Raw genomic sequence first — 26560 nt, forward strand, 5'->3', positions numbered from 1 at the left:
AGTTATTATTAAATTAATCATATTAAACTATTAATTATTGTTAAATTAATAATAAGCATTATTAAATTATATATTTTATTATAATAATATTTACATTAAATTGAAATTAAATCAAAGGGTTTTACCATTATTTTAATAGCAAAAAAATGAAATAAAATAATTTAAAATAAAATTTTACATGTATTATTATTTTTAATTATTAAATTAATAACATTATTAGATATTATTAAACTTCTAGTAATTGTTTACATTTTCTCTAAGGATGTACAGACTCTAGGAACTTATTTTACATCTTGTAAAACAAAACATACAGTAATAAATCCCCTTTAATATATTTGTAGGCCAATGGCTGAAAGCCAACTGAATGGCAGCTGACATTGAGGGCAAACGGCATTGAGCGGGCGAGTCTGCTCAGATAAATCAATACTGGAGTCTGGATTGGAGACCAGAGAGAAGATTCATGTCTGTTTATTCCTATAAGCAGAAACTCAGGGCAGGATGAGCTTTAATTCACTTAAACCTGGCAGAAATAAATAAAACCACCACAGATAATGAGCCACTGAGATGTTCTCATATATAGTACAAACATGATTTCTACATTTTCTGAACACAATAAAAATATTTTCTTCCAAAATACACTATTAGATGTTTCTTTTGTTGCACTATCAACTTGTACTTGTATATTTCAATTATAATACATATTTGAATAGACTGTTTACTGAAAATTAGCTTTTTTTGTCCTTCTTTGAGCCATACATCTCCACTTCCACATTAATACACCAAATTTTACACAGGGATATCCACATACACACAAACATTGTTATTCTAAACAGTTATTTTTTGGTAACTCTTATGAAATTAGATATTTTTCACCCCCCAAAAAATCTCCTGTGTAAATTATTTAACTCTAAAAGTTTTGTGAGAAACTTTTGTGATGTTTCTGAAGGTTTTGAAAAGGGATGCAGAATACATCGTAAGATTATCATTATCGTGATATTAGTATATGCAGTTTACCTATCACAGTCACATGTGATAAATTACATTTATTTCTAGCATAGGTTGTTTATTTAAATCTGACCAATCAGATCAGGCCTGACTATCTTTAGCCCCGCCTCCCCAGTAGCTGCTGTTCTGCTATTGGCTGGAGCAGACCAAAGCTGAACACAGAGCTGAAAGTAAACTCTGACGGCAGGAAAATGACAAGAGCCAATCAGAATCAGAATATCTGCCGAGGCTTTTAAACTAAAGCTAATTAAAAAATAGCAGTTTTCTAAGGAAACGTAATCATCGAAATGTAATCACAAAACTCAACAACAACATTGCATATTATTCATGTAGCCCTATTTTGAATGATAATTGTGATGTTTGAGAAAGTTTTGAATGATAATTGCCACATTTGAGACAGTTTGAATGGTAATGACAAAATTTGAGATGGTTTTGAATGGTAACTTTGATATTTGAGATGATTTTGAATGATATTTACAAAATTTGAGATGGTTTTGATTGGTAACTTTGATATTTGAGATGATTTTGAATGATATTTACAAAATTTGAGATGGTTTTGAATGATAATTGCAATTTTTGAGATGGTTTTGAATGGTAATTGAGATGTTTGAGACAGATTTGAATGATATTTACAATATTTGAGATGATTTTGAATGATAATTGCAATGTTTGAGACTGTTTTGAATGGTAACTGAGATGTTTGAGACAGATTTGAATGATATTTACAATATTTGAGATGATTTTGAATGATATTTACAATATTTGAGATGATTTTGAATGATAATTGCAATGTTTGAGACTGTTTTGAATAATAATTGTGATATTTCAGATAGTTTTGAATGATAATGACAAAATTTGAGAAGGTTTTGAATGGTAACTGTGATATTTGAGATGATTTTGAATGATAATTGTGATATTTGAGACTGTTTTTAATGATAATTGTGATTTTTGAGACTGTTTTTAATGATAATTGTGATTTTTGAGACAGTTTTGAATGATAACTGTGATATTTGAGACCGTTTTTAATGATAATTGAGATATTTGAGACAGTTTTGAATGATAACTGTGATATTTGAGACCGATTTTAATGATAATTGTGATATTTGAGACCGTTTTTAATGATAATTGTGATATTTGAGACCGTTTTTAATGATAATTGTGATTTTTGAGACAGTTTTGAATGATAATTGTGATATTTAAAACCGTTTTTAATGATAATTGTGATTTTTGAGACAGTTTTGAATGATAATTGTGATATTTGAGACAGTTTTAAATGATAATTGTGATATTTGAGATGGTCTTGAATGATAATTGAGATGTTTGAGACAGTTTTGAATGATAATTGCAATATTTTAAAAGGTTTTGAATTATAATTGCAATATTTGAGATGGTCTTGAATGATAATTGAGATGTTTGAGACAGATTTGAATGATAATTGAGATGTTTGAGACAGATTTGAATGATTATTGCAGTATTTGAAATGGTTTTGAATGATAATTGTGATATCTGAGACAGTTTTTAAATGATAACTACAATATTTGAGAGTTTTGAATGATAATTACAAAATCTGAAAAGGTTTTAAATGATAATTGTGATATTTGAGAATGTTTTAATGATAATTGTGATGTCTGAGAAGGTTTTGAATCATAATTGTGACGTTTGAAGCAGTTTTTAATGATAATTGTGATGTTTGAGGCGGTTTTAAATGGTGATGTTGTAGGATGTTTGTGTGGTCGAGAGAGTTTAGCGAATGTTGATTTGTTGGTGCTTCCTGCAGCCTCCAAATCTTTGTTTGCCGAGTTGAAAACAAACCCACCCTGCATCCTGACATGCAGATATCATTGTCTGAATTAATTTCATCAACAGAACAAAACGCAGAGCTTGCAGATTCACACAGAATCAAACTTCTGGAGTTTGGGGGCAGTTCTATGCTCCACAAGTGAATTTAGGGATTTTTCTTTACATTTTCGACACAAATAACAAATATTTAGCTTAATTAGGTTTAATTTAGGAATGTTTGCATTGTGATTATTTTCAGCACATTCTAAAATATTCAATTAAATATGCAAAAACTTTTGGAAAATTAAATTATATATTAAATGTAAAATAAACACAAAAAAATGTATCATGAAAATATAAATTCTACATATTATGTTTACAGCAAATAAATAATAATTTATTTGAGCTTTTTTTTTATTTGGCCATAGTGTAATTTTAATATTTATTATGAATTAATTACACACAGCTCAAGTAAGACCTATTTAATAATAATAACCACAACAACAACAACAACAACAATAATAATAATATAATAATAACAACAACAACCATAATAATAATAATTATAATAATAATAATAATAATAATAATAATAAATAATAATAATAATAATAAAAACAACAATAATAAAAAAATAATAATAAAAATAAATAAATAATAATAATAATAATAATAAAAACAACAATAATAAAAAAAAATAATAATAATAATAATAATAAAATAATAATAATAATAATAATAAAACCAATAATAATAATAAAAAAATAAAATAAAATAATAATAATAATAATAATAATAATAAAACCAATAATAATAATAAAAATAATAATAATAATAAAACCAATAATAATAATAAAAAAAAAAATAATAATAATAATAAAAATGATAACAACAACAACAACAATAATAATAATAATAATAATTATAACATCATTCATATTTTTTGAGGTAAATGTTTTCAAAGTGAAATTTTTAATGTAATGATTATTTATTCCAGTGACGCAGTCCTGCACTTTTCTGTCACACGGTCCCTTGAGGAATCATTAAAAATATGAAATAAAATTAAATACAATTTGTGTAAAATCAAATTAATTATACTAAACACATCAAATATCATTTATTAAATAACGAATTATTATTTTAAGTTTTAATTAACATTTTGTGCTTTAATTGACCAATTCTCAATAGCCATATTTCAACCCTCAATTTGACTTTTTGGCATAAATTCATTAAACAAAGCTCAAAAACTTCATCTATTAACAACTATCATTATTATAACTATCAGTAATGATATTATAATATTCATATAATATTCATATTTTTGAGAAAACTGTTAAAGAATTTGTTTTTAGAATTCTTTGATGAATCAGAAAAGATCAAAGGAATTCTTTTTATTTCAATTTTAACATCATAAAAGTCTTTGAACTCACTTTTAAACACTTCTATACTCACTTTTATTCATTTACTACATCCTTACATGATAAAAATAAACATTTTAAAGCTCAGAATGATCAGATTCAGCAAAGCATCCATCTATATACATCACAGCCAGTCTACAGGAGCTCTTCCAGCCCCTAAACATGATTATGAAATATTATTCAGCCTCAGTCCAGCAGTCTGAATGTGAATTCCAGCTAAATGAAAAAGCACAGACACACATTCCATTGAATATATCTGTAAAATGGTGCTGTTCTCGGAAAAAAAAAATGGCTGAATTATTTGGAAACTGAGGAAGGTCAAATCTGGGGATCCTCGCATCCCACAGATCACTGAAGAGACTCAGAAATATAACGTTATGGTTAAAGGGATAGTTCACACCAAAATGAAAATGTCCTCATCATTTACTCACACTCAAGTGGTTGTAAACCTTTATGAATTTCTTTCTTCACTCACTGTAAAAAGTGAGTAAACCTGTTGCCTTAAGAGCGACTGAGTAAAACCTTTGTAACTTGGAACTGTTACTGTTGATTTAAGTCAATTATTATAATTAAGCACGCTGTTCATTTATCTAAAATTTCACATCCATAGTAGAAACCAAAAAAGAAAGAAACTCAGACAGGTTTGGAACAAGTGGCGGACGAGGAAATGATGACAATGTTCATTTTTGGGTGAACTATCTCTTTAAGAAAGCTGGACTGTGAGTGTCTGATTGATCCATTTCCTGTGGCGTCATCAGAAAGGAATTTCTGGGCTTCCTGTGTGGACGAACAGCGGCTCACAGATCTCTCATTCGGCATGAAAATAAAAAAGCATCAGCTTCAACACCTCTGACTGAAAACAGCACACAAACAATGAGCATCTGAACCCACATGAGCGCTGGCCACAAACACACACAGAATCACATGTATTTCTGCCGCAAACGATTATTGAGGAAAGATTTTAAGGCAGGGCTTGATTTTCACTTTCTTTCGAGGAAAATAAATAAATAAATTAAATTAAATTAAATTAAAAAAAAAAAAATAAATAAATAAATAAATAAAAATAATAAAAAAATTAAATAAATAAATAAATTAAATTAAATTAAATAAAAAAAAATAAATAAAAAAATAAAATAAATAAATAAATAAATAAAAATAATAAAAAAATAAAATAAAATAAATAAAAAAATAAAAAAATAAATAATAAAAAAATAAATAAACAAATTAACAAAAAATACTAATAAAAAATAAAATAAAAATAAATAAAATAAAAATAAATAAAATAAAAAAATAAAAATAAAAATAAATAAAAATAAAAATAAATAAAATAAAAAAATAAAAATAAAAATAAAAATAAAAATAAAAATAAAATACAATAAAAATAAAATTAAATAAAATTAAAAAATTAAAAATAAACAAAAAATACAATTAAATTAAATAACATTATATTAAACAAAACAAAAACAAAGCTAAATTAAAAAGAAAAGAAAGAAAGAAAGAAAGAAAGGAAAAGAAAAGTAAATTGCATTAAAAATACATAAAATTTTATTTAAAAATGTAAATGAAATAAATTGAAAACAAAATAAAGTTTAATGTATATAAATAAATGTAAAAGTCAGTAACATAACACAAATCAGGGAGAGCCCATAAATATGAAAGTAATGTTCAATGTTTCTTGTCTTGTATAGAAGTATCTTTAATACTAATTTGTTTATAATTACTTATATATAGATTTAAGTCAAAAACAAAAAGGCAGCAGTTTTTTTTATATACGAGTTGCTTATACGCATCTACAGGTTTAAACATTTTTCAGAAGTTAATTTTAACTAATGAAAAAATTTATTGAAAAGTATTAATATCTGAAAAGAGTTTTAATTGAAATAGTTTTAATAAAATAGTTTTTAATGTTACAGTTAAACAGCCATATAAGAGCAAATAAATAAGAAAAAGCTTCAGAAATTATTAAAACGTTCGCTCTGTCTGTTTAAATAAAAAAATGAGAATTTTTAAATGTATAATGTTGGATTACTCTAATTAATAAAATCAAATATTACTTTAGAATTTATTTAATTTATCATTTAGAGTAATTTATTAAGAGAATGAATTACAAAACAGAAAAAAATAAGAAGAAAATTATGCACATATAAAGTTATTCATTCATTCATTCATTTTCCTTCAGCTTAGTCCCTTTATTCATCAGGGGTCGCCACAGCAGAATGAACCACCAACTACTCTGGTGTTGTGCCGAGAAATGCACCCCTGCCGCAAAATGCACCCCCTCATAGACTTGATGGATAAAGCAAAGACAAGTAATGAAAACATTTTAAAACGCACTAGGTTTACAAGTACATCATTCATTCATTTTCTTTTCAGGCTCAGTCCTTTTATTAATCTGGGGTCGCCACAGCGGAATGAACCACCAACTTATCCAGCATATGTTTTACACAGTGGATGCCCTTCCAGCAGCAACCCATCACTGGGAAACATCCAAACACACTCATTCACACACATACACTACGGACAATTTAGCCTACTCAATTCCCCTATAGCACATGTGTTTGGACTGTGGGGGAAACCGGAGCACCCTGAGGAAACCCTCGCCAACACGGGGAGAACATGCAAACTCCACACTGAAATGCCAACTGGTCCAGCCGTGCCTCGAACCAGCAACCTTCTTGCTGTGAGGTGATTGTACTACCCAATGCGCTACCGTGCAGCCCGTTTACAAGTAAATGTAAAATAATAATTCTGACTGTAGTGTAGCCTAAAATTAGGCTTTTGGTGGGTTTTAAACAGACATTTAGGCTACAGGGAGCATATAAAATTGCTGTTTTAAACTAAACCTCACATTAAACAATTTACTTAATCTCATCAGTATTGTGTTTAAAGTCCACTTATTTATTTATTTATTTATTTATTTATTTATTTATTTATTTACATTTATGAAACTCACATCATTCACTCTCATTAGTGTCATCACTCTATTATTAATTTTTCTGAATCAATTTCAGTCAATAGATGCACATTTTAGAGGGGTGCATTTTACGGCAAGGGTGTGCCTCCTGGCACATCACCGCCATATGTTTTATGCAGCGAATGCCCTTCCAGACACAACTCAGCACTGGGAAACACCCATACACTCACACTCATACACTACGGCCAATTCACAGTGCACCCGGAGGAAACCTACGCCATCACGGGGAGAACATGCAAACTCCACACAGAAATGCCAGCTGAGCCAGCCGGAACTCAAACCAGCGACCTTTTGGCTGTGAGGCCACAGTGCTAACCACTGAGCCACCGTGCCACCATTTCTTATTTATATATAAAAAATAAATATTTCAGCTGTACATCTGCATCTTTATCGAGTGTCTAGTTGTCTTGAAAGTTGATAATCCAGTTCATGACAGTGAGAGATGAGCATCCGGCTCTTCATTTCTGACATTTCTCTCATTTAAACAAACAGAGCAGCAGTGAAGCGCATCAATGTTTATCATGCCACATTACTACTGATGACATTCCTGTTGTGGCAACCAGAAAACTCACGGACAGCAGCATCAATGTCACACTTCAGCCAGAACATTCTGTCACATGAGGGAAAACACACAACACAGACACTCAGAAAACATCCACGTCGCGCACTCACTAGTGTACAAGAGGGTCAGGATGTGCCCTTAGAGGAGAGCAGCCTGTGAAGCTGGATATTTAGACTTATATAGAGGAATAAAACAGATGAGGAGCAGATCTGAGGTATTTTCAGGATGTTGAAAATGATACCTGCGCCGAGATGAAACTAGCAAAGAAACACTTGCTTCATGCCTGGCACTGCATTGCAATGAGTGTATAATGGGGACCTTTGGGTGTGTTGAATCACACAAACGTGTAGCAAGTGGGCGGGGCAAAACTGTAGTAAGTGGGCTGGGCAAAACTGTAGCAAGTGGGCGGGGCAGAGAGCCGTGGGCATGGGATGAGGCTGGGACTTGAGTGATAACGTCAAGCACCGGCCTAGAGTCCCTATGAGGAGCTCTGGATCATTAAAGGAGGAGAGACAGCAGTGGAAGACGAAAGAGGACCAGGCCTGGACACTTTATGCTTTGCTTTTGGTTTCAGTTTGTTTTATTTTGCTCATTAAAATTATTTAAAAGTTCGTTGGTTCTCCGCCTCCTTCTTCCCGATGGCCAGGTGGCTATCAACTTTAATACAGTATGTGTGTGTGTGTGTGTGTGTGTGTGTGTGTGTGTGTGTGTGTGTGTCACAGGTGTAAGTAACTGCCACTCAAGCTGTTGTGCTGTTTCAGGTTGACTGGTTTCAACTCCACCCTTGGACACGAAGATGTTCAGTAGTGCAGCACTGCAGATGTTCAGCGGCCTCCAGAACTACTATCTCCATCACATTATTTGCATTAGTGCTTTTCTGAAGAACAGCTTTAGATTTACACAGCCATATATTTTGAGATGTTGCTAATCATGTTTGCCTGGATCTGGTTCCTGAGTTGCTCTGAAAATGCAGTCCATGGATTTAATTGTTAAAAGATCAGCTGCAAAGAACTTACAATTCCTTGAAGAACCTTCCAGTGTCTGAAAGATCCAAAATAAAAGCTCCTAAAGATAAGAAAAGAAACCCTAAAGATTTGTTAAGTAACTGGTTAACAAATAAAAAAACACTACTGTTAAAAATAAAAGTTCCAGTAACACTATAGCTACTATATTGACTAGAGGCTTATTCCCTGCCTTTAAGAGATTGTCTGTTTATTAGTATGTGTGAAGTACATATTCTGCATGATTTTATTCTACATCACTATCACTCGATTAAATGGGCGTTATCAGTGGTTATCAGCTGATAGATATGGGCTACTAGTGGCTTTCTGCACCTACTAGTAGGCTCAGAAGGCTGTTATCATCCATCCACATGGTTAATCAGCTATTGATCACATATGGCTGTGGCTGGACGATAACGGAAATGATTTATATTACTTATTAAATTTCCCATTAGATGTATTTTAATAACGTCTACCAACCCTAAACCCAACAGTCACATTAATGTAAAAACAGATCTGATTTAAAGTCTTCATTATTAGTATAGCTGATTAACCATGTGGATGGATGATAACAGCCTTCTGAGCCTACCAGTAGTCACAGAAGGCCCCAAGTGGCCCATATCTATCAGGTGATAACGACCATTCAATTGAGTGATAGTTTTTGTAATGATGCCATAAAAGAAACCCTAAAGAACCTTTAAGTAACTGGTTAATAAATAAAAAAACACTACTGTTAAAAATAAAAGTTCCAGTAACACTATAGCTTAAGTACCAATTTTCACTATTGACTAGAGGCTTATTACCTGCCTTTAAGAGATTGTTTGTTTATTAGTACTTGTGAAGTACATATTATATTCTGCAGGTCACAATTTCGAGCCATGCAACTTCAAATTCAAGCAGGTTCAAGCACTTTGTCCAAAATCTAAGCACTTTCCCAACCTATATTAAAAATCAAGCATTTTTCAGGATTTCCAGCACCCGTACGAACCCTGTAAAAACTACTAAGGTCAATGTTATTAGCCGATAAAGATGCTTCAGATTGGCTACAATAACTTAATTGGGTTAACTATGGTAATTAGGCAAACCATTGTACACCAGTGGTTTGTTCTGTAGACAATCCAAAACAAATATAGCTTAAGGGGGCTAATAATATCGACCTGAAATGATATTTAAATAAATTCAAAACTGCTTTTATTCTAGCCGAAATAAAACAAATAAGACTTTCTCCAGAAGAAAACATATTATAGGAAATACTGTGAAAAATTCCTGAATCTGTTCAACATCATTTGGGAAATATCTGAAAAAGAATTCACAGGAGGGCGAATAATACTATAGCCATCCAATAAGCTGTGATTAAGTGCTAAATATTGAATAAATTTAGCTTTGACTGTATAAAAGCACAACATAAGCATCCTAAACGGAGTGATATCTCTGCCAGCAGCCAACAGAAGCTCATTGAGCAGAGCAGAGACTGAGAGACCAGAACAAAAGATCTGCTTCAGCACGCAAAACAACCCGATTGAGGAGGAAAAAAAGGCCGAGATCAGCTGGACACATGCAGGCTTGCAGTCAGTAAAGCATCTGAGGAAAAGAAGCTGTGTGTTTATTCTCTGCAGTTCCTCCACAACAGCAGCATGAAGGCCAAGAATCTGACATTTCTCTTAGTTGATCTACAGCTTGAAGAATGCATGCATTTTCTATTAAACATCTTAAGACAAAAACACTTTTGAGTTAATATCAAAACCATTGCATGAGAGAAACAAGACAGTACATGTCTGTGTGAAAGCAAATACAGCCTAATAAGTGTGATCAGAGCATGCTTATAACCTAAAGACACATTTTTAGGACTGCTAATATAAGCTGTTTAAATGCATTTAATTCATGAACATTAAAAAGGATAGTTCATTCAAAACTGTCCTCATTTACTCACTCTTTATGAGTTTTTTTTTGTTTGTGCAGAATATAAATGAAAATATTTTGAAGAATGTGGGAAACTGGTAACCATTGACTTGCATAGTATTTGCTTTTCCTAGTATGGAAGTCAATGGTTACCGGTTTTCAGCTTTCTTTTTTAAATACACTCACCGGCCACTTTATTAGGTACATCTGTCCAACTGTGCGTTAACAGTCTAATCAGCCAATCACATGGCAGCAACTTAATGCATTTAGGCATGGTCAAGAGGATCTGCTGCAGTTCAAAGCGAGCATCAAAATGGGGATGAAAAGGGGATTTAAGTGACTTTGAATGTGGCATGTTTGTTGATGGGCTACAGCAGCAGAAGACCACACCGGGTGCCACTCCTGTCAGCTAAGAACAGGAAACTGAGGCTACAATTCACACAGGCTCACCAAAACTGGACAATAGAAGATTGGAGAAACGTTGCCTGGTCTGATGAGTCTCCATTTCTGCTGCCACATTCTGATGGTCGGGTCAGAATTTGGCCTCAACAACATGAAAGCATGGATCCATCCTGCCTTGTATCAACTGTTCTGGCTGGTGGTGGAGGTGTAATGGTGTGGGGGATATTTTCTTGGCACACTTTGGGCTCATTAGTACCAATTGAGCATCGTGTCAACACCACAGCCTACCTGAGTATTGTTGCTGACCATGTCCATCCCTTTATGACCACAGTGTCTCCATCTTCTGATGGCTACTTCCAGCAGGATAACACACCATGTCATAAAGCGTGAATCATCTCAGACTGGTCTCTTGAACATGACAATGAGTTCACTGTACTCAAATGGCCTTCACAGTCATCAGAGCTCAATCCAATAGAGCACCTTTGGGATGTGGTGGAACGGGAGATTGGCATCATGGATAGCCGACAAATCTGCAGCAACTGAGTGATGCTATCATGTCAATATGGAGCAAAATCTCTGAGGAATATGTCCAGTACCTTGAAGGATTAAAGAGTTCTAAAGGCAAAAAGGGGTCCAACGCGGTACTAGTAAGGTGTACCTAATAAAGTGGCCGGTGAGTGTCTAATCTTTTGTGTTTGACAGAAGAGAGAAACTCATAAAGGCTTTGAAACTATTTGTGGGACAGTAAATAATGAGTACATTTTGATTTTTTGGTGAACTGTACCTTTAAATGTGAATTTTTGAAGTAGAAACTAGCGCTGCACGATATTGGAGAAATCCAGCATTGCGATAGTTTGTTATTCTGTGACGTATATTGCGATAAGAATACAGTTTACAGATTGATTGGGATGATTCTGTAGGGAGTGCATCCTCATACAAATATAATAAACAATATCTACAAGCACATAAATACAAAACAACGTGAAGAAGTAAAAAACAACTCAATAAAAGCTGTTTCATAGTTTTCTGAGGAGTCTAACCATATTCAAGTACGTTCATTCAATCATTTTCCTTAGTCCCTTATTTATCAGCGGTCGTCACAGCGGAATGAACCGCCAACTATTCCGGCATATGTTTTACGCAGCAGATGCCCTACCAGCCACAACCCAGTAATGGGAAACACCCATACACCCTCATTCACACACACACACTCATACACTACGTCTAATTTAGTTCTTAAATTCCCCTATAGCGCATGTGTTTGGACTGTGGGGGAAACCGGAGCACCCAGAGGAAACCCACGCCGACACAGGGAGAACATGCAAACTCCACAGAAAATTGCCAACTGACCCAGCCGGGACCTGAACCAGTTACCTTCTAGCTGTGGTGCCAACCACTGAACCACTGTGGCGACCTCTGAAATAGAGACTAAGCCGAAGGAAAATGAATGAATGAATGAATGAATGAATGAATGAATGAATGAATGAATGAATGAATGAATTGTATTGTATTGTATTGTATTGTATTGTATTGTATTGTATTGTATTGCATGACGAGTATAAAGTCAACAGAGATACACATTATCTCCAACCAAGCACATATCAAGATATTTACAAGCTGAGTCTCACACAGTCCATCAGATCACAGGTAAAAGGTCAAGTTTTCATCAGTGAACTGCAGGAAGGGCCGGGCTGCTCAGAGTTACTGATTAGCCACATTTCTCTGGATGAAAGCAGCTGCTAGATGCATAAACATGAACAAAAAGGGCTTTCAAGGATCAAAGAAATAAACGTGCAACACAGCTTTCATTTCTTCACAAATGAGAAAGGGGATTTACAGAGAGTCATTCTAGTTTATATATACACTGTTAGAAATATCTGTTTTTCCCTATTTTCTGATTCGTGTTTTTATTTTCCCCATTTATTTCTGCTTTTGAGATGCATTATGGGACCTTAATCTTTCTTTTAATAATTTTCAACATTGAAAAGTTTGAAAATGTTTCTTTTATTGTCATTTTTAATAGTTTGCAGTGCTAAATTGCCTGGGTTGGTGTTGTATATTATGCTACAAAAGCCTTGTAATAAACTGTCAGTACATTTTCTGTTATTTTACACACTTAATTCACTATATATTATATCTAATACACTATATTATCTCAAACTACACTGTCAAAAAGTGATTAGTTACTTAAAGCGAGTAAACCAAGTTGAATTTACAAAAATAATGTAAGTAAACCCATTGTAACTTGGAATTGTTAAGTTAATTTATATAATTATGCAAATTGTACTCACTTTTTTAAAGTCAGCTGATCCCTTTTTAGTGTCAGACTATTTTAGCACGTCAGTTTTCTAATAATTACTGTTATTATTACAATATTACATATTTTGTGCTTCATTAAGTTTTTAAATAAAAGTAAACTAATCACTTTTTCCAACACACCTTTATCTAGCAAAATGACATACGGTATAATAAATCTGCTCTTCCAGACTTCAGTGTGTCTTCTAAATTCAATACAAGCTATAACTGTAGACTTTATAGACTTATTGGCTCGTTTCCACTGACTGGTACGGTACGGTACGGTTCGGTTTGGTACGGGTCACCTTTATCAGGCTTGCGTTTCCACTACCAAGGGTCCCCTTTTGGTGGGCGTGGTGTATGACAGAAAGTTTCAGTCGACGTCATTCTCGCTCGAGGAAATGTCTACAATTAAGCTGTATGGGTCACTCACATATCATATGAAAAGCACTTCACATAAAACAGATGCTTTACACACATAAATACTAGTGTATACATGTTTATTACTAACTTTTCAATGAACATGAGTTGATTATAACTGCAGATCAATGATAATGTAAAACAGCCTACTGTAACGTCTGTAATTATATTAAATAACTAAATAAACGAACATATATAAACACATACAGCCCCTTACAGTCTACGATATGTTACCAACTACAGAAGAACAACATATAGCAGTCATTTCGTTCGTATTTAGGTTCAAAACAACACAACATATAGCCTAAAGTCAGTGTAAACCTCTTATCTGTGTCTGTAATCTTCAGCAGCACATGTAGCCTCTGTTAGAGAACAATTCCATCATTCCCGGTTCATATTAGTCCAAAAGATGAAGATAATAAGTGAGTTATACATGGCATTTTGTTCATGTTTGCTGAATAATAATGTGCTCCTTTTTTTCCGGCTTCTCCTTTGTTTCTTCGCGCTTCACGCTCGCGTTTGTCAGTTTCTGACAGGATGGGGTTTCAAAAGCACGTCAATAATCAAGCGCAGGTTATTATCATCAGCTCAAGAAGTTTGTTATTTCAGATATAATGTTAGACGTGCGCGAGCGCAAGCAAGAAAGCGAAACCGCTCGCGCCTCAGACTGGCTCGTAAAACACTACGGGGCATAGGGTAAATCTGCTCTTCTTCTTGGCTTTGTGGCTGTTCATCAAGACGACGACAAGGTTTGTTTGAGCTCGGATCGACCATGGCTTGTTATTATATGTATTTATAATTCCGCTGTAATCTCTCGCTGTGTATTTCAAACATGGCGGGTTTTTGTTTTCATTCTGGCTTGTTGCTTAAGCGAATGACGTATCTCTGTAAACCAATAGCGTTCAGCTGCGCGTGTGCCTCCGCCTTTTGGTACCCTTTCTCGTGTTTGGTACCCTTTCGAAAGGGTGCCTAAAAAGTGGTACGGTACAGTTCGGTTCGGTACGCTTTTTGACAGTGGAAACGGCCATAAAAGTGTACCAAACCGAACCGTACCACTCAATGGAAACGGGCCATTAATGAAGCACAAAATATGTAATATTGTAATAACAACAGTAATTATTAGAAAACTGACGTGCTAAAATAGTCTGACATTAAAAAGGAATTAGTTGACTTAAAGTGAGTACAATTAGCATAATTATATAAATTAACTTAATTCCAAGTTACAATGGGTTTACTTACATTATTTTTGTAAAGTTAACTTGGTTTACTCGCTTTGAGTAACTAATCACTTTTTACAGTGTACTAAAATGTCAATAAAAGTCATCAAAAGTGGACAGAGCAAAGATCAACATCCCATAATGCAATTCACAACCGAAAATAAACAGAAAGTGAATCACAAAATAGGCAAAATGCACTGAAAAAATTATGACTGCAAAACTGTTGCAAACAATTTATTTGTGTTGAATTCAAACAAACAAATTTAATTTCAGAAAATTCAACTTAATTTGTTTGGTTCAGCCCAAATAAATTGTTTACAACACATTTTTAGACTGTAGAAAAATACATATTTACAGCTAGAATCATTTTAAAAGACTTGAAGTATCCCAAAAATGTCTTTTTAAATCTTTATTCTCTTTCAAACCAAAGTCTTACCATTTGTAAGCAAGAAGCTTTTAATTATTTAAAATATAATCAAATGTATTGTGTTTATGTGCTTTTTATGCATATCAAAATCCCTTTTGTGAGTTTAGTTTCATGCAAACACCCTGTTTATGACCGGAGCACATTAATGATGAACAAAAGCTGCATTTCTGATCAAACACAAAAAGCGGAGACACATCTGCAGTACAGTAACAGCAAACGAGAGAAACCTGTGAAATCGCTGAGTAGGTGAAGTGCCAAATGCCTAGTGCACATGTATCGATCTCCACACCAGATCAGAAAACAACAACAACTGCAAACCAGCTTTTCATTTTAAACCAGTTTTGTGAAGTCTAAAAGCATTGCACAGTCCAAAACACATTTAAGCAATGAGCAATGCCAAAGATTTATTACATTTACAATGCAACGGCTTCAATGCATGACAGAGCAATTGTTTTATCATGATATTAAGAACAGAAAAAGCTCACATGCATCATTCTGAAACATATTAGCACGCTCAGTTTAAATGCATATGAAGCCTCAGCGTTAGGAAACATGCCTCTATCACTCTCAACTGTGAAACACCAACTAACAACTGTATTAAGTAGTCAGAATTGTTAGCTTATAACTTGCTTTTGCATGTTGCCATTCTGAGAAAAAAAGGGGCATAATTAAGAAGACTGATATCAGAATAGAGGGAAAAATCCCTTGAATTTACAATCACAGGAAATAAAAACCAAACCAGACCCGTGAGAACTGACATAACAACAAAAAATAGCCAATAACCTTACAAATGCAAAAGTAGTCAGAATTTAAACTGGCTAAAATACATTTAAGCAATGAGTAAAGACAAAGATCTTTCATGCATTTTATTCAATTTCCAATGCAATGACTTCCACTGACAGTGTAACTGTTTAATCGTAGTATTAAGAACAGAAAAAGCTCATGTGCATCATTCTGAAACATATTAGCATGCTCAGATTATATGCATAACATGTCTCTATTACTGGCAACTGTGAAAAGCCAACTAATAACTCTATAAAATAGTCTGAATTGTTTTAAAAAATCAGCTTTTGACTTGCGTTTGCATGTTGAGCTGCAATTCTGAGAATAAAAAGGTCACAATTGAGAAGAATAAAATCACAATTAAGGAAAAAATCTTGAATTTACAATTGCAGGAAATAAAAACCAGGCCAGACCCGTGAGAACTGAAACAACAACAAAAAAATCCAATAACCTACAAAAGTAGTCAGAATTTAAACTGGCTAAAATACATTTAAGCAATGAGTAAAGACAAAGATCTTCCATGCATTTTATTACATTTGCAATGCAATGACTTCAATGCATGACAGAGCAATTGTTTCATCATAGTATTAAGAACAGAATTAAAAACATTCTGAAACATATGCACTTATTAGCACGCTCAGTTTAAATGCATATGAAGCCTCAGCGTTAAGAAACATGCCTCTATCACTCTCAATGATTAAAGCAAACTAATAACTGTATAAAGTAGTCAGAATTGTTAGCTTATAACTTGCGTTTGCATGTTGCCATTCTGAGAAAAAAGGGGGCATAATTAAGAAGACTGATATCAGAATAGAGGGAAAAATCCCTTGAATTTACAATCGCAGGAAATAAAAACCAAGCCAGACCCGTGAGAACTGACATAACAACAAAAAATAGCCAATAACCTTACAAATACAAAAGAAGTGAGAATTTAAACTGGCTAAAATACATTTAAGCAATGAGTAAAGACAAAGATCTTTCATGCATTTTATTCAATTTCCAATGCAATGACTTCCACTGACAGTGTAACTGTTTAATCGTAGTGTTAAGAACAGAAAAAGCTCATGTGCATCATTCTGAAACATATTAGCATGCTCAGATTATATGCATAACATGTCTCTATTACTGGCAACTGTGAAAAGCCAACTACTAGCTCTATAAAATAGTCCGAATTGTTTTTAACTTGTGTTTGCATGTTGAGCTGCAATTCTGAGAATAAAAAGGTCACAATTGAGAAGAATAAAATCAGAATTAAGGAAAAAATCTTGAATTTACAATTGCAGGAAATAAAAACCAGGCCAGACCCGTGAGAACTGAAACAACAACAAAAAAACATCCAATAACCTTGCAAATACAAAAAAAAAGTTAGAATTTTAACTGGCAGGAAAATACATGAGTAAAGGCAAAGATCTTCCATGCATTTTATTACATGTGCAATGCAATGACTTCAGTGCATGACAGAGCAATTGTTTCATCATAGTATTAAGAACAGAATTACAAACATTCTGAAACATATGCACTCATTAGCACGCTCAGTTTAAATGCATATGAAGCCTCAGCATTAAGAGACATGCCTCTATCACTCTCAATGATTAAAGCAAACTAATAACTGTATAAAATAGTCAGAATTGTTAAAAAAAAAACTTTAACTTGTGTTTGCATGTTGAGCTGCAATTCTAAGAAAAAAAAATATCACAATTGAGAAGAATGAAATCAGAATTGAGGGAAAAAATCTTGAATTTGCAATTGCAGGAAATAAAAACCAGGCCAGACCCGTGAGAACTGAAATAACAAGAAAAAAGACCTACAAAAATAACATTACAAAAAAGAAAAGTTGCAAATTTGAGGGAAAAAGTCTGGCAAGAAAATGCATGAGTAAAGGCAAAGATCTTCCATGCATTTTTTAACCTTTGCAATGCAATGACTTCAATGCATGACACAGCAATTGTTCCATAACAGTATTAAGAACAAAATTACAAACGTTCTGAAACATATGCGCTCATTAGCACGCTCAGTTTAAATGCATATGAAGCCTCAGCGTTAAGAAACATGCCTCTATCACTCTCATAGTCAGCAGAACAAAACAACCACTCCCACCATCCCGGGTTTTCCATTGTTGTCTATGACGGCCCATTCAGCCCGAACGGCCCTCTTATTGATTTTGGGGAAGGGAAGCCAAGCGGAAAAGGTAGAAGTTCAGCACCAAATCCATGCAAAAGTGTCTAAAATCCAAGCACTAATCCAGTCTGAAACTCCCAATCCCGCCTTTTATGTGAGGATTAAAACGCTTGTTATTAATGCACAAATCTCTCTGCTTTTAAAAAGTAAAAACGAGGAACATTTAAAATAAAAAAGTACTATCATGCACTATTTTAGAGCATTTTTAAACAATAAAAAAAAGCAAATGCATCTCTTTTGTCCTCATAGGAAATTCATGAATGGGCTTGATAACAGACAGGGTTTCTGCAGGTTTCATCAAGTTAAATTTAAGACTTTTAAGACCTTTTTAAGACCATTATGAATGAAACTTCAGACTTTTACAGGGCAAAACACTAAGGATTTTTTGTAATGGCCAGTGGAATATTTTTACTTGCCCCATTAAAATAAAAAATCAGCTATTTCTCAGCCATATATTTTAAATAATGTGTCGCAACACCCATATTATTGTAAGGATGATAATTAAACCATATTCCTAATTAGAGTTAATCAATTTTACTTGTTATTTTTTCAGATGGATTGTATTGTGTGTAGTTATAAATGGACAAAGGAAAATTAAGCCCTGTTTAAAAGCATTTAAGGCATACAACACATCATATTTCAATGGACTTAAGACTTTAAGGCCTAAATTTGAGCGAAATTGAAGACATTTTAAGACCCCGCGGACACCTTGAACAGAGCTCAGCGTAGCAACGGCTGTAAACAATGCATCCCATCATCATCAGGACGCATCTTACCTTGCAGCTGTTTGAATCGGCCCTCGAGCTGGTTATAGTTGAAGGGCATTTGCGCAGGGAAGCTGGGCTCCTGATAGAAGCCCTCGGGGCCCCCGGACGCCCACTCCAAATCCATGATCCCTGACCGAGAGGGAAACTATTTCCAGATTCCTCACAAAAAAAAAATCCTCCCAGGAAACCACAGAGCCGGCGCAGAAAGAAAAAACAAGCTGGATTTTCTCTGAGCTAAAACGAGGGATATCCAATAGCGAAAAGCAGGTTTCCGTCCCAATCTAACGTCTTGGAGGAGACCAGCATGCTGCCGCTGTCTCCAGGATGGTTGCTCTTCACACTCTGTCCATTCAAAAGCACAATCTCCCCCCCAAAAACTAAAACAGCTCACAGACAGACAGCTCCTCCTCCTCCTGTCAGTGGAGGATGGATCAGCGCTAACTCTCCCTTTAGTTAGTCTCAATCCTCCACAGTCAATGGAGAGACTCTTTTTTTCCTTTCTGGAGCAGGAGAGGGTTGTAATTTCAGCAGGCTGTGTATGTGTGTATGTGTGTGTGTGTGTGTGTGTGTTTGCAGATGATGTCACCAGCTCATTACAATGAAAGAAGAGGAGGAGACGGGTCGTACCAAGTCTCCGGTGAAGACAGGGGGACTGGGGGAAGGATCTTGAGCAGGAAGTCAGCCCATTTCCATGCATTGTTATGTGGGTCATGCGAGACCAAAGCAAAGTGGCGTAAGAAATACAGAACAGCCTTCTTGGAATGTTGGACTGATTTGCATCCTGCCGAAAATTCAGCGTTTGCTTGAAAATTCCCCCCCGTTTTTTTGTCCTCCTCCTCCTCCATCTGTCTGCAAGGTGAGGAGGAGGGAATCAGCCATGAATGCAGAACTTTGAACCTCTTGTCAAAGTTTGGCCAGAGAGTTGCACAAATAAACATCTGCTAATTCCCACTCAGGAATTTCACACGGCTGCGTCGGGACGGTGAAGATCATTCTCACTTTGAGGAGCTTTCCTGACAGCAAACAGACCCTCTGCTGCTCTTTTAGAGGTCTAAAGTGATTATGTGAACACGCTCAAATGTATTAAAGCCACAATGAAAAACAAAGATGATGGGTATCTACAGATGTTAAAATGGAGATTTATTTAGCCCAGATATGCTGTAAATCAATGCTTTGTTTTATATAATAATATTTTCTTTCATTTACTCAAATAAATGACGTTTGCTGCTTGCTCAAACTACTAAAAGATTTGAAACAACACAATTCTTACGTGTTTTTAGGGGGCAACCTAATTGTTTTATGTTCAGTTCACTTAAATTAGATAAAATGATTAGGTTAACTTGGGACAACATGAATGAATTGTGTGGAATCCAGCATTATTTACAGTGTATTCCAACCAAACACGCTGTAAACAATGCTGGGTTTCCACACAATTAATTTGTGTTGAATGAATTAACTTATTAGTTTTTACAAATTTAAGTGGATTGAACATAAATCAATGCTTATTATTCAATTTGCAGTGCAATGGCCTGAGTGCATGACTTCTACTGACAGAGCAATTGTTCTATCACTGGCTTAGGAACAGAAAAAGCTCACGTGCATCATTCGGAAACATATTAGCACGCTCAGTTTAAATGCATATGAAGCCTCAGCATTAGGAAAACATGTCTCTATCACTCGATCACTGAAAAGTCAAACTAATAATTGCATAAAAGCCAATTAATAACTGTAAAATAGCCAGAATAGTAAAAAAAAACTTAACTTTACTGTAAAAATGCTGTTTCACTGAGTTCCTTCATGTTGTCCCAACACAAATTAAGTTAACTTGATCATTTTTATAAATTTAAGTGGACTGAACTTAAAACAATCAAGTTGCCCTCCAAAAAACTCAAGAAGTGTGTTGATTCAGCTCATTTTAAATAAGTAGTTTAATCAAACACAAACATTATTTTTTGAGTGTGCTGCTCTTTTAGGGGTCTAAAGTGATTATGTGAACCCACTCAAATGTATTAAAGCCACAATGAAAAACGAAGATGATGGGTATCTACAGATGTTAAAATGGAGATTTATTTAGCCCAGATTTGCTGTAAATCAATGCTTTGTTTTATATAATAATATCTTCTTTCATTTACTCAAATAAATGACGTTTGCTGATTGCTCAAGCTACTAAAAGATTTGAAACACAATTCTTACGTGTTTTTAGGGGGCAACTTAATTGTTTTATGTTCAGTTTACTTAAATGAGTTAAAATGATTAAGTTAACTTGGGACAGCATGAATGAATTGTGTGGAATCCAGCATTATTTACAGTGTATTCCAACCAAACACACTGTAAAAATGCTGGGTTTCCACACAATTAATGTGTTGAATGAATTAACTTATTAGTTTTTACAAATTTAAGTGGATTGAACATAAATCAATGCTTTTTATTTAATTTGCAATGCAATGGCTTGAGTGCATGACTTCTACTGACAGAGCAATTGTTCCATCACTGAATTAAGAACAGAAAAGGCTCCCGTGCATCATTCGGAAACATACTAGCACGCTCAGTTTAAATGCATATGAAGCCTCAGAGTTAGGAAACATGCCTCTATCACTCGATCACTGAAAAGTCTAACTAATAATTGCATAAAAGCCAATTAATAACCGTAAAATAGCCAGAATAGTAAAATAAACTTAACTTCACTGTCAAAAATGCTGTTTCACAGAGTTCCTTCATGTTGTCCCAACACAAATTAAGTTAACTTGATCATTTTTATAAATTTAAGTGGACTGAACTTAAAACAATCAAGTTGCCCTCCAAAAAACTCAAGAATTGTGTTGATTCAGCTCATTTTAAATAAGTAGTTTAATCAAACACAAACATTATTTTTTGAGTGTGCTGCTCTTTTAGAGGTCTAAAGTGATTATGTGAACCCACTCAAATGTATTAAAGCCACAATGAAAAACGAAGATGATGGGTATCTACAGATGTTAAAATGGAGATTTATTTAGCCCAGATATGCTGTAAATCAATGCTTTGTTTTATATAATAATATTTTCTTTCATTTACTCAAATAAATGACGTTTGCTGCTTGCTCAAACTACTAAAAGATTTGAAACAACACAATTCTTACGTGTTTTTAGGGGGCAACTTAATTGTATTATTCGGAAACATACTAGCACGCTCAGTTTAAATGCATATGAAGCCTCAGAGTTAGGAAACATGCCTCTATCACTCGATCATTGAAAAGTCAAACTAATAATTGCATAAAAGCCAATTAATAACTGTAAAATAGTCAGAATAGTAAAAAAAAACTTAACTTCACTGTCAAAAATGCTGTTCCACAGAGTTCCTTCATGTTGACCCAACACAAATTAAGTTAACTTGATCATTTTTATAAATTTAAGTGGATTGAACTTAAAACAATCAAGTTGCCCTCCAAAAACCTCAAGAATTGTGTTGATTCAGCTCATTTTAAATAAGTAGTTTAAACAAACACAAACATCATTTTGTGCTGCTCTTTTAGAGGTCTAAAGTGAACACGCTCAAATGTGTATTAAAACCACAATAAAAAACAAAGATGATGGGTATCTACAGATGTTAAAATGGAGATTTATTTAGCCCAGATATGCTGTAAATCAATGCTTTGTTTTATATAATAATGATATTTTTTTCATATTGCAATCAAACATGCTGTAAAAATACTCAATTACTCGGTTTCCCCAACACAAATCGATTAAGTTAACTTAAAACAGTTACTGGTAACACTTTATAATAACTTCCCACTATGAATATTTATTAAGCATTAGCATCTAGTGAGTTCATTATTTGTTAAGCATTAACTCTACATTAATAAACGTTAGTAAGCAGTTTATAACTGCAGCTACAAATGCTCCATTCTTGACTTATAATCACATTCATAAAGTGCTTAATAATTGTACTTTCATACTTTGTGACTGATTGATTTTTCATTACTAAATTAAGTATTGATATAAATATATATATACATATGTAATATATACGTAATATATAAGTAATATATACGTAATATATATATATATATATATATATATATATATATATATATACGTAATATATATACGTTATATATATATATATATATATATATATATATATATATATATATATGTATATATAAATATATATATACGTATTATATATATAAATATATATATACATATTATATATATATATATAGTAATCATTATTATATTTTATATAATGTAATAATGACATATACATATTTTATTTTATATTACACAAGTTAGTTAACCTGATTTTAACTGTTAAATAAATGTAACAAAATTGTAAGTAAAACTCTTATTATGTAGCCTAAATTAAATTTTTTAAGTTGAACTTAAACTCAAAAAAATACTTTTGCTGCTTGTTTAAACTACTTATTTAAAATAAGCTAAAACAATACAATTCTTCTTTTATAGAATTATTTTTTTGGGGTTTTTAACCTTTAATGGATAGAATAGTGCAGAGAATTTGACAGGAAATAGTTAGGAGCAAAGAGGTCGGCAAAGGGTCGGCAAAGGACATCGAGCCGGGAATCGAACTCTGATCGCCGTGAGCACCATGGTGCTAGATGTTGGCGCACTTAACCAATAGGCTATTGGCGCAGACGAAACAATACAATTTTTGAGATTTTCTTAGGGCAACTTAATTGTTTTATGTTCAATCCACTTAAATTTGTTACTTTATCTTCATCGATTTTGATAGGACAACATGAATGTATTGTGTGGAGCCCTGCATTATTTACAGTGACTTATATTATAGGCAGAAACATTAGTTTTTTTTACACTTATCTAATATTTACATTTTATTTTAATGTTATTTCAATGCACAAAAACAACTAGTCTTAAGAGCAGAGTTAGTAACACTACAAACACTATTATTTATTGCTTCCCTTGACATAAACACCCCACTATACACCAACAACAATATGAATTACCATGGCAAACACCCTAACAACCATCCAAAACATTTCGAATGAATACACAGCAAAAAAAAAAAAAAAGTTAGATTTCCTGCACTCCACTAAAGAGATCCTCCAGCTTTACTATGGTACACAGCAATGGTCCAACTTTAATATGCACCACAGTACTGATTCCCTTCTTACACTATGTCTAACCGAAGCATAGAAATATCATCTTGTTTTCTAATTCCTCAACACAGCATGCGATAAGCGATAATGTGATGTGTGTCCCATGATCCAGTATTCCCGAACGGAACAAACGCTGGATTCTTCAGGGTGTGTGAAGCGTGGGATCCAGGCCTGCGGGACTCTGCTGTGTAAAAGAGGCCTGTTTGTGCACTCACACACAGTCAGTGGTGTCATTGTGAAGTCACAAGACGGCCACGTGTCCTGCAGACATCAGGACTCAACATTCACCTCCATCTGCACTGCTGAGGGCACTCAAATCCCCCGTAATGATAGGAGAGAAGACGCTTACTAAACCCAATACGTAATCTGAGGACTGCAGATCAGGAGAACTAAACATATAAACCCACATGAATTCTTTTTCTCTCAACTTTTAGTATTATTCACTTCTATTGACATTTAGATCTTAAAAACTGCTGCTTGATGTTGCAAACTGATATTTCTGTCTTATATGATCCAATTTTTTATGTAGTCGCAAAAATGTCTGCACTTCCGCATTGCAAAATAAGGTCAATAGAATAGTATTTGAATTGATCTGTTGTGGTGATTCTACAGTTGCTATGGTAACAACAACTTTAGTAATTTACCTGTTGTGGCGATTCTATAGTTGCTATGGTAACACAACAACTGTAGTAATTGATCTGTTTTGGTGATTCTACAGTTGCTATGGTAACAACTTTAGTATTTGATTTGTTGTAGCAATTCTATAGTTGCTATGGTGACAACAACTAGAGTAATTGATCTGTTGTGGTGATTCTTTAATTGCTATGGTGACAACAACTGTAATAATTTATCTGTTGTGGCGATTCTATAATTGCTATGGTAACACAACAACTATAGTAATTGATCTGTAGTGGTGTTTCTACAGTTGCTATGGTAACAACGACTTTAGTAATTAATCTGTTGTGGCAATTCTATAGTTGCTATGGTAAGACAACCATAGTAATTAATCAGTTGTGGCGATTCTATTGTTGCTATGGTAACAACCATAGCCATTGATGCATTGTGGTGCTTTTATAGTTGTCATGGTAACACAAAACTACAGTAAATGATCTGTTGTGACAATTCTATAGTTGCTATGATAACAACTATAGTCATTGATTTGTTGTGGTGATTCTATAGTTGCCATAGTAACAATAACTATTGTAACTGATCTGCTGTGGTGATTTTATAGTTGCTATGGTAACAACTATAGCCACTGATGTGTTGTGGTGATTCTCTAGTTCCCATGGTAACACAACAACTATAGTAACTGATCTGTTGTGGTGATTCTACAGTTGCTATGGTAACAACTATAGCCATTGATGTGTTGTGGTGATTTTATAGTTGCCATGGTAACACAAAAACTATAGTAATACAAACAAATGACCCGACACTGTAGTTTTATACAACTGTAGGGTGTGTATACTACAACTGTATACTACAGTACGCCACAGTTTACAGTAGTAAAACTAAAGTACACTACAGTATTTATTACAGTTTATCAGTTAATAATCGTTACAATAATCTATAGCATTCATTTTTTTTTTTCAAAAATTAGCTTTTTCAGCGGCAAATGTGATGTTTGACTACTAAGGTTTCCACCATGATCCAACTCAAAATAATGAAGTTGATTCAAAACTATATTTTTTAGGAAGAAAATATGATGCAAAAATACACAGAACAACAAATAATCCCTTTTTTTAAATACAGAAAGATGTAATAATAAAATAAAAATACCAAAAAGTTTTTTTTTATTTTAGACAAAAGTGTTTTGATACAAGCAATAAAAGCTCTAGTTTTGTTATTAAATAATTAAATTATTATTATTATTATTATTATTATTATTATTATTATTATTATTATTATTATTGTATAAACTTCAACAGAATTAAAATACAAATCATTTATAAAAAACAAAGAAATAAATAAAAATAAACAACTGTAATTTTGTGATTGAATATATATTTTTTACGACATTGTTTTTAAAATTATTTTCAACTGTAAAACTCCTAAAACTTAAAAAAAAGAAAAAAAAGAAAGAGAAAATAGATTCAATTAATAAAAAAAAACAACAACAACTGCATTTGTTCTTGGAGAGACTATTTTACTCTTGTTCATGCTGACTTTAATATGCAGTCATTAAAACTGACTAAGGTGGCATGGTGGCTCAGTGGGTAGCATGATCGACTCACAGCAAGAAGGGCTCTGGTTCGAGCCTCGGCTGGGTCAGTTGGGATTTCTGTGTGGACTTTGCATGTTCTCCCTGTTTTGGCGTGGGTTT

The 26560-nt window shown here is 33.4% G+C and overlaps 1 protein-coding gene across 3 annotated transcripts in view; it reads right to left on the reverse strand.

Moving 5' to 3' along the window:
* Positions 1–26560, reverse strand: part of sptbn1 (spectrin, beta, non-erythrocytic 1) — a 192292-nt gene that overhangs the window by 89902 nt on the left and 75830 nt on the right. The window contains exon 1 of one of the 3 annotated variants that reach the window (XM_056467684.1): positions 19137–19654. The exons of the other annotated variants lie outside the window; for them this stretch is intronic. Coding sequence (XP_056323659.1) covers positions 19137–19251 — 115 coding nt within the window. The 5' untranslated portion in view covers positions 19252–19654. Of the gene's footprint in view, positions 1–19136; positions 19655–26560 lie in introns of those variants that run through there. 3 annotated transcript variants of the gene reach the window in all.

Source organism: Danio aesculapii, chromosome 11, assembly GCF_903798145.1.
Source record: "Danio aesculapii chromosome 11, fDanAes4.1, whole genome shotgun sequence".
Taxonomy (NCBI): Eukaryota; Metazoa; Chordata; class Actinopteri; order Cypriniformes; family Danionidae; genus Danio; species Danio aesculapii.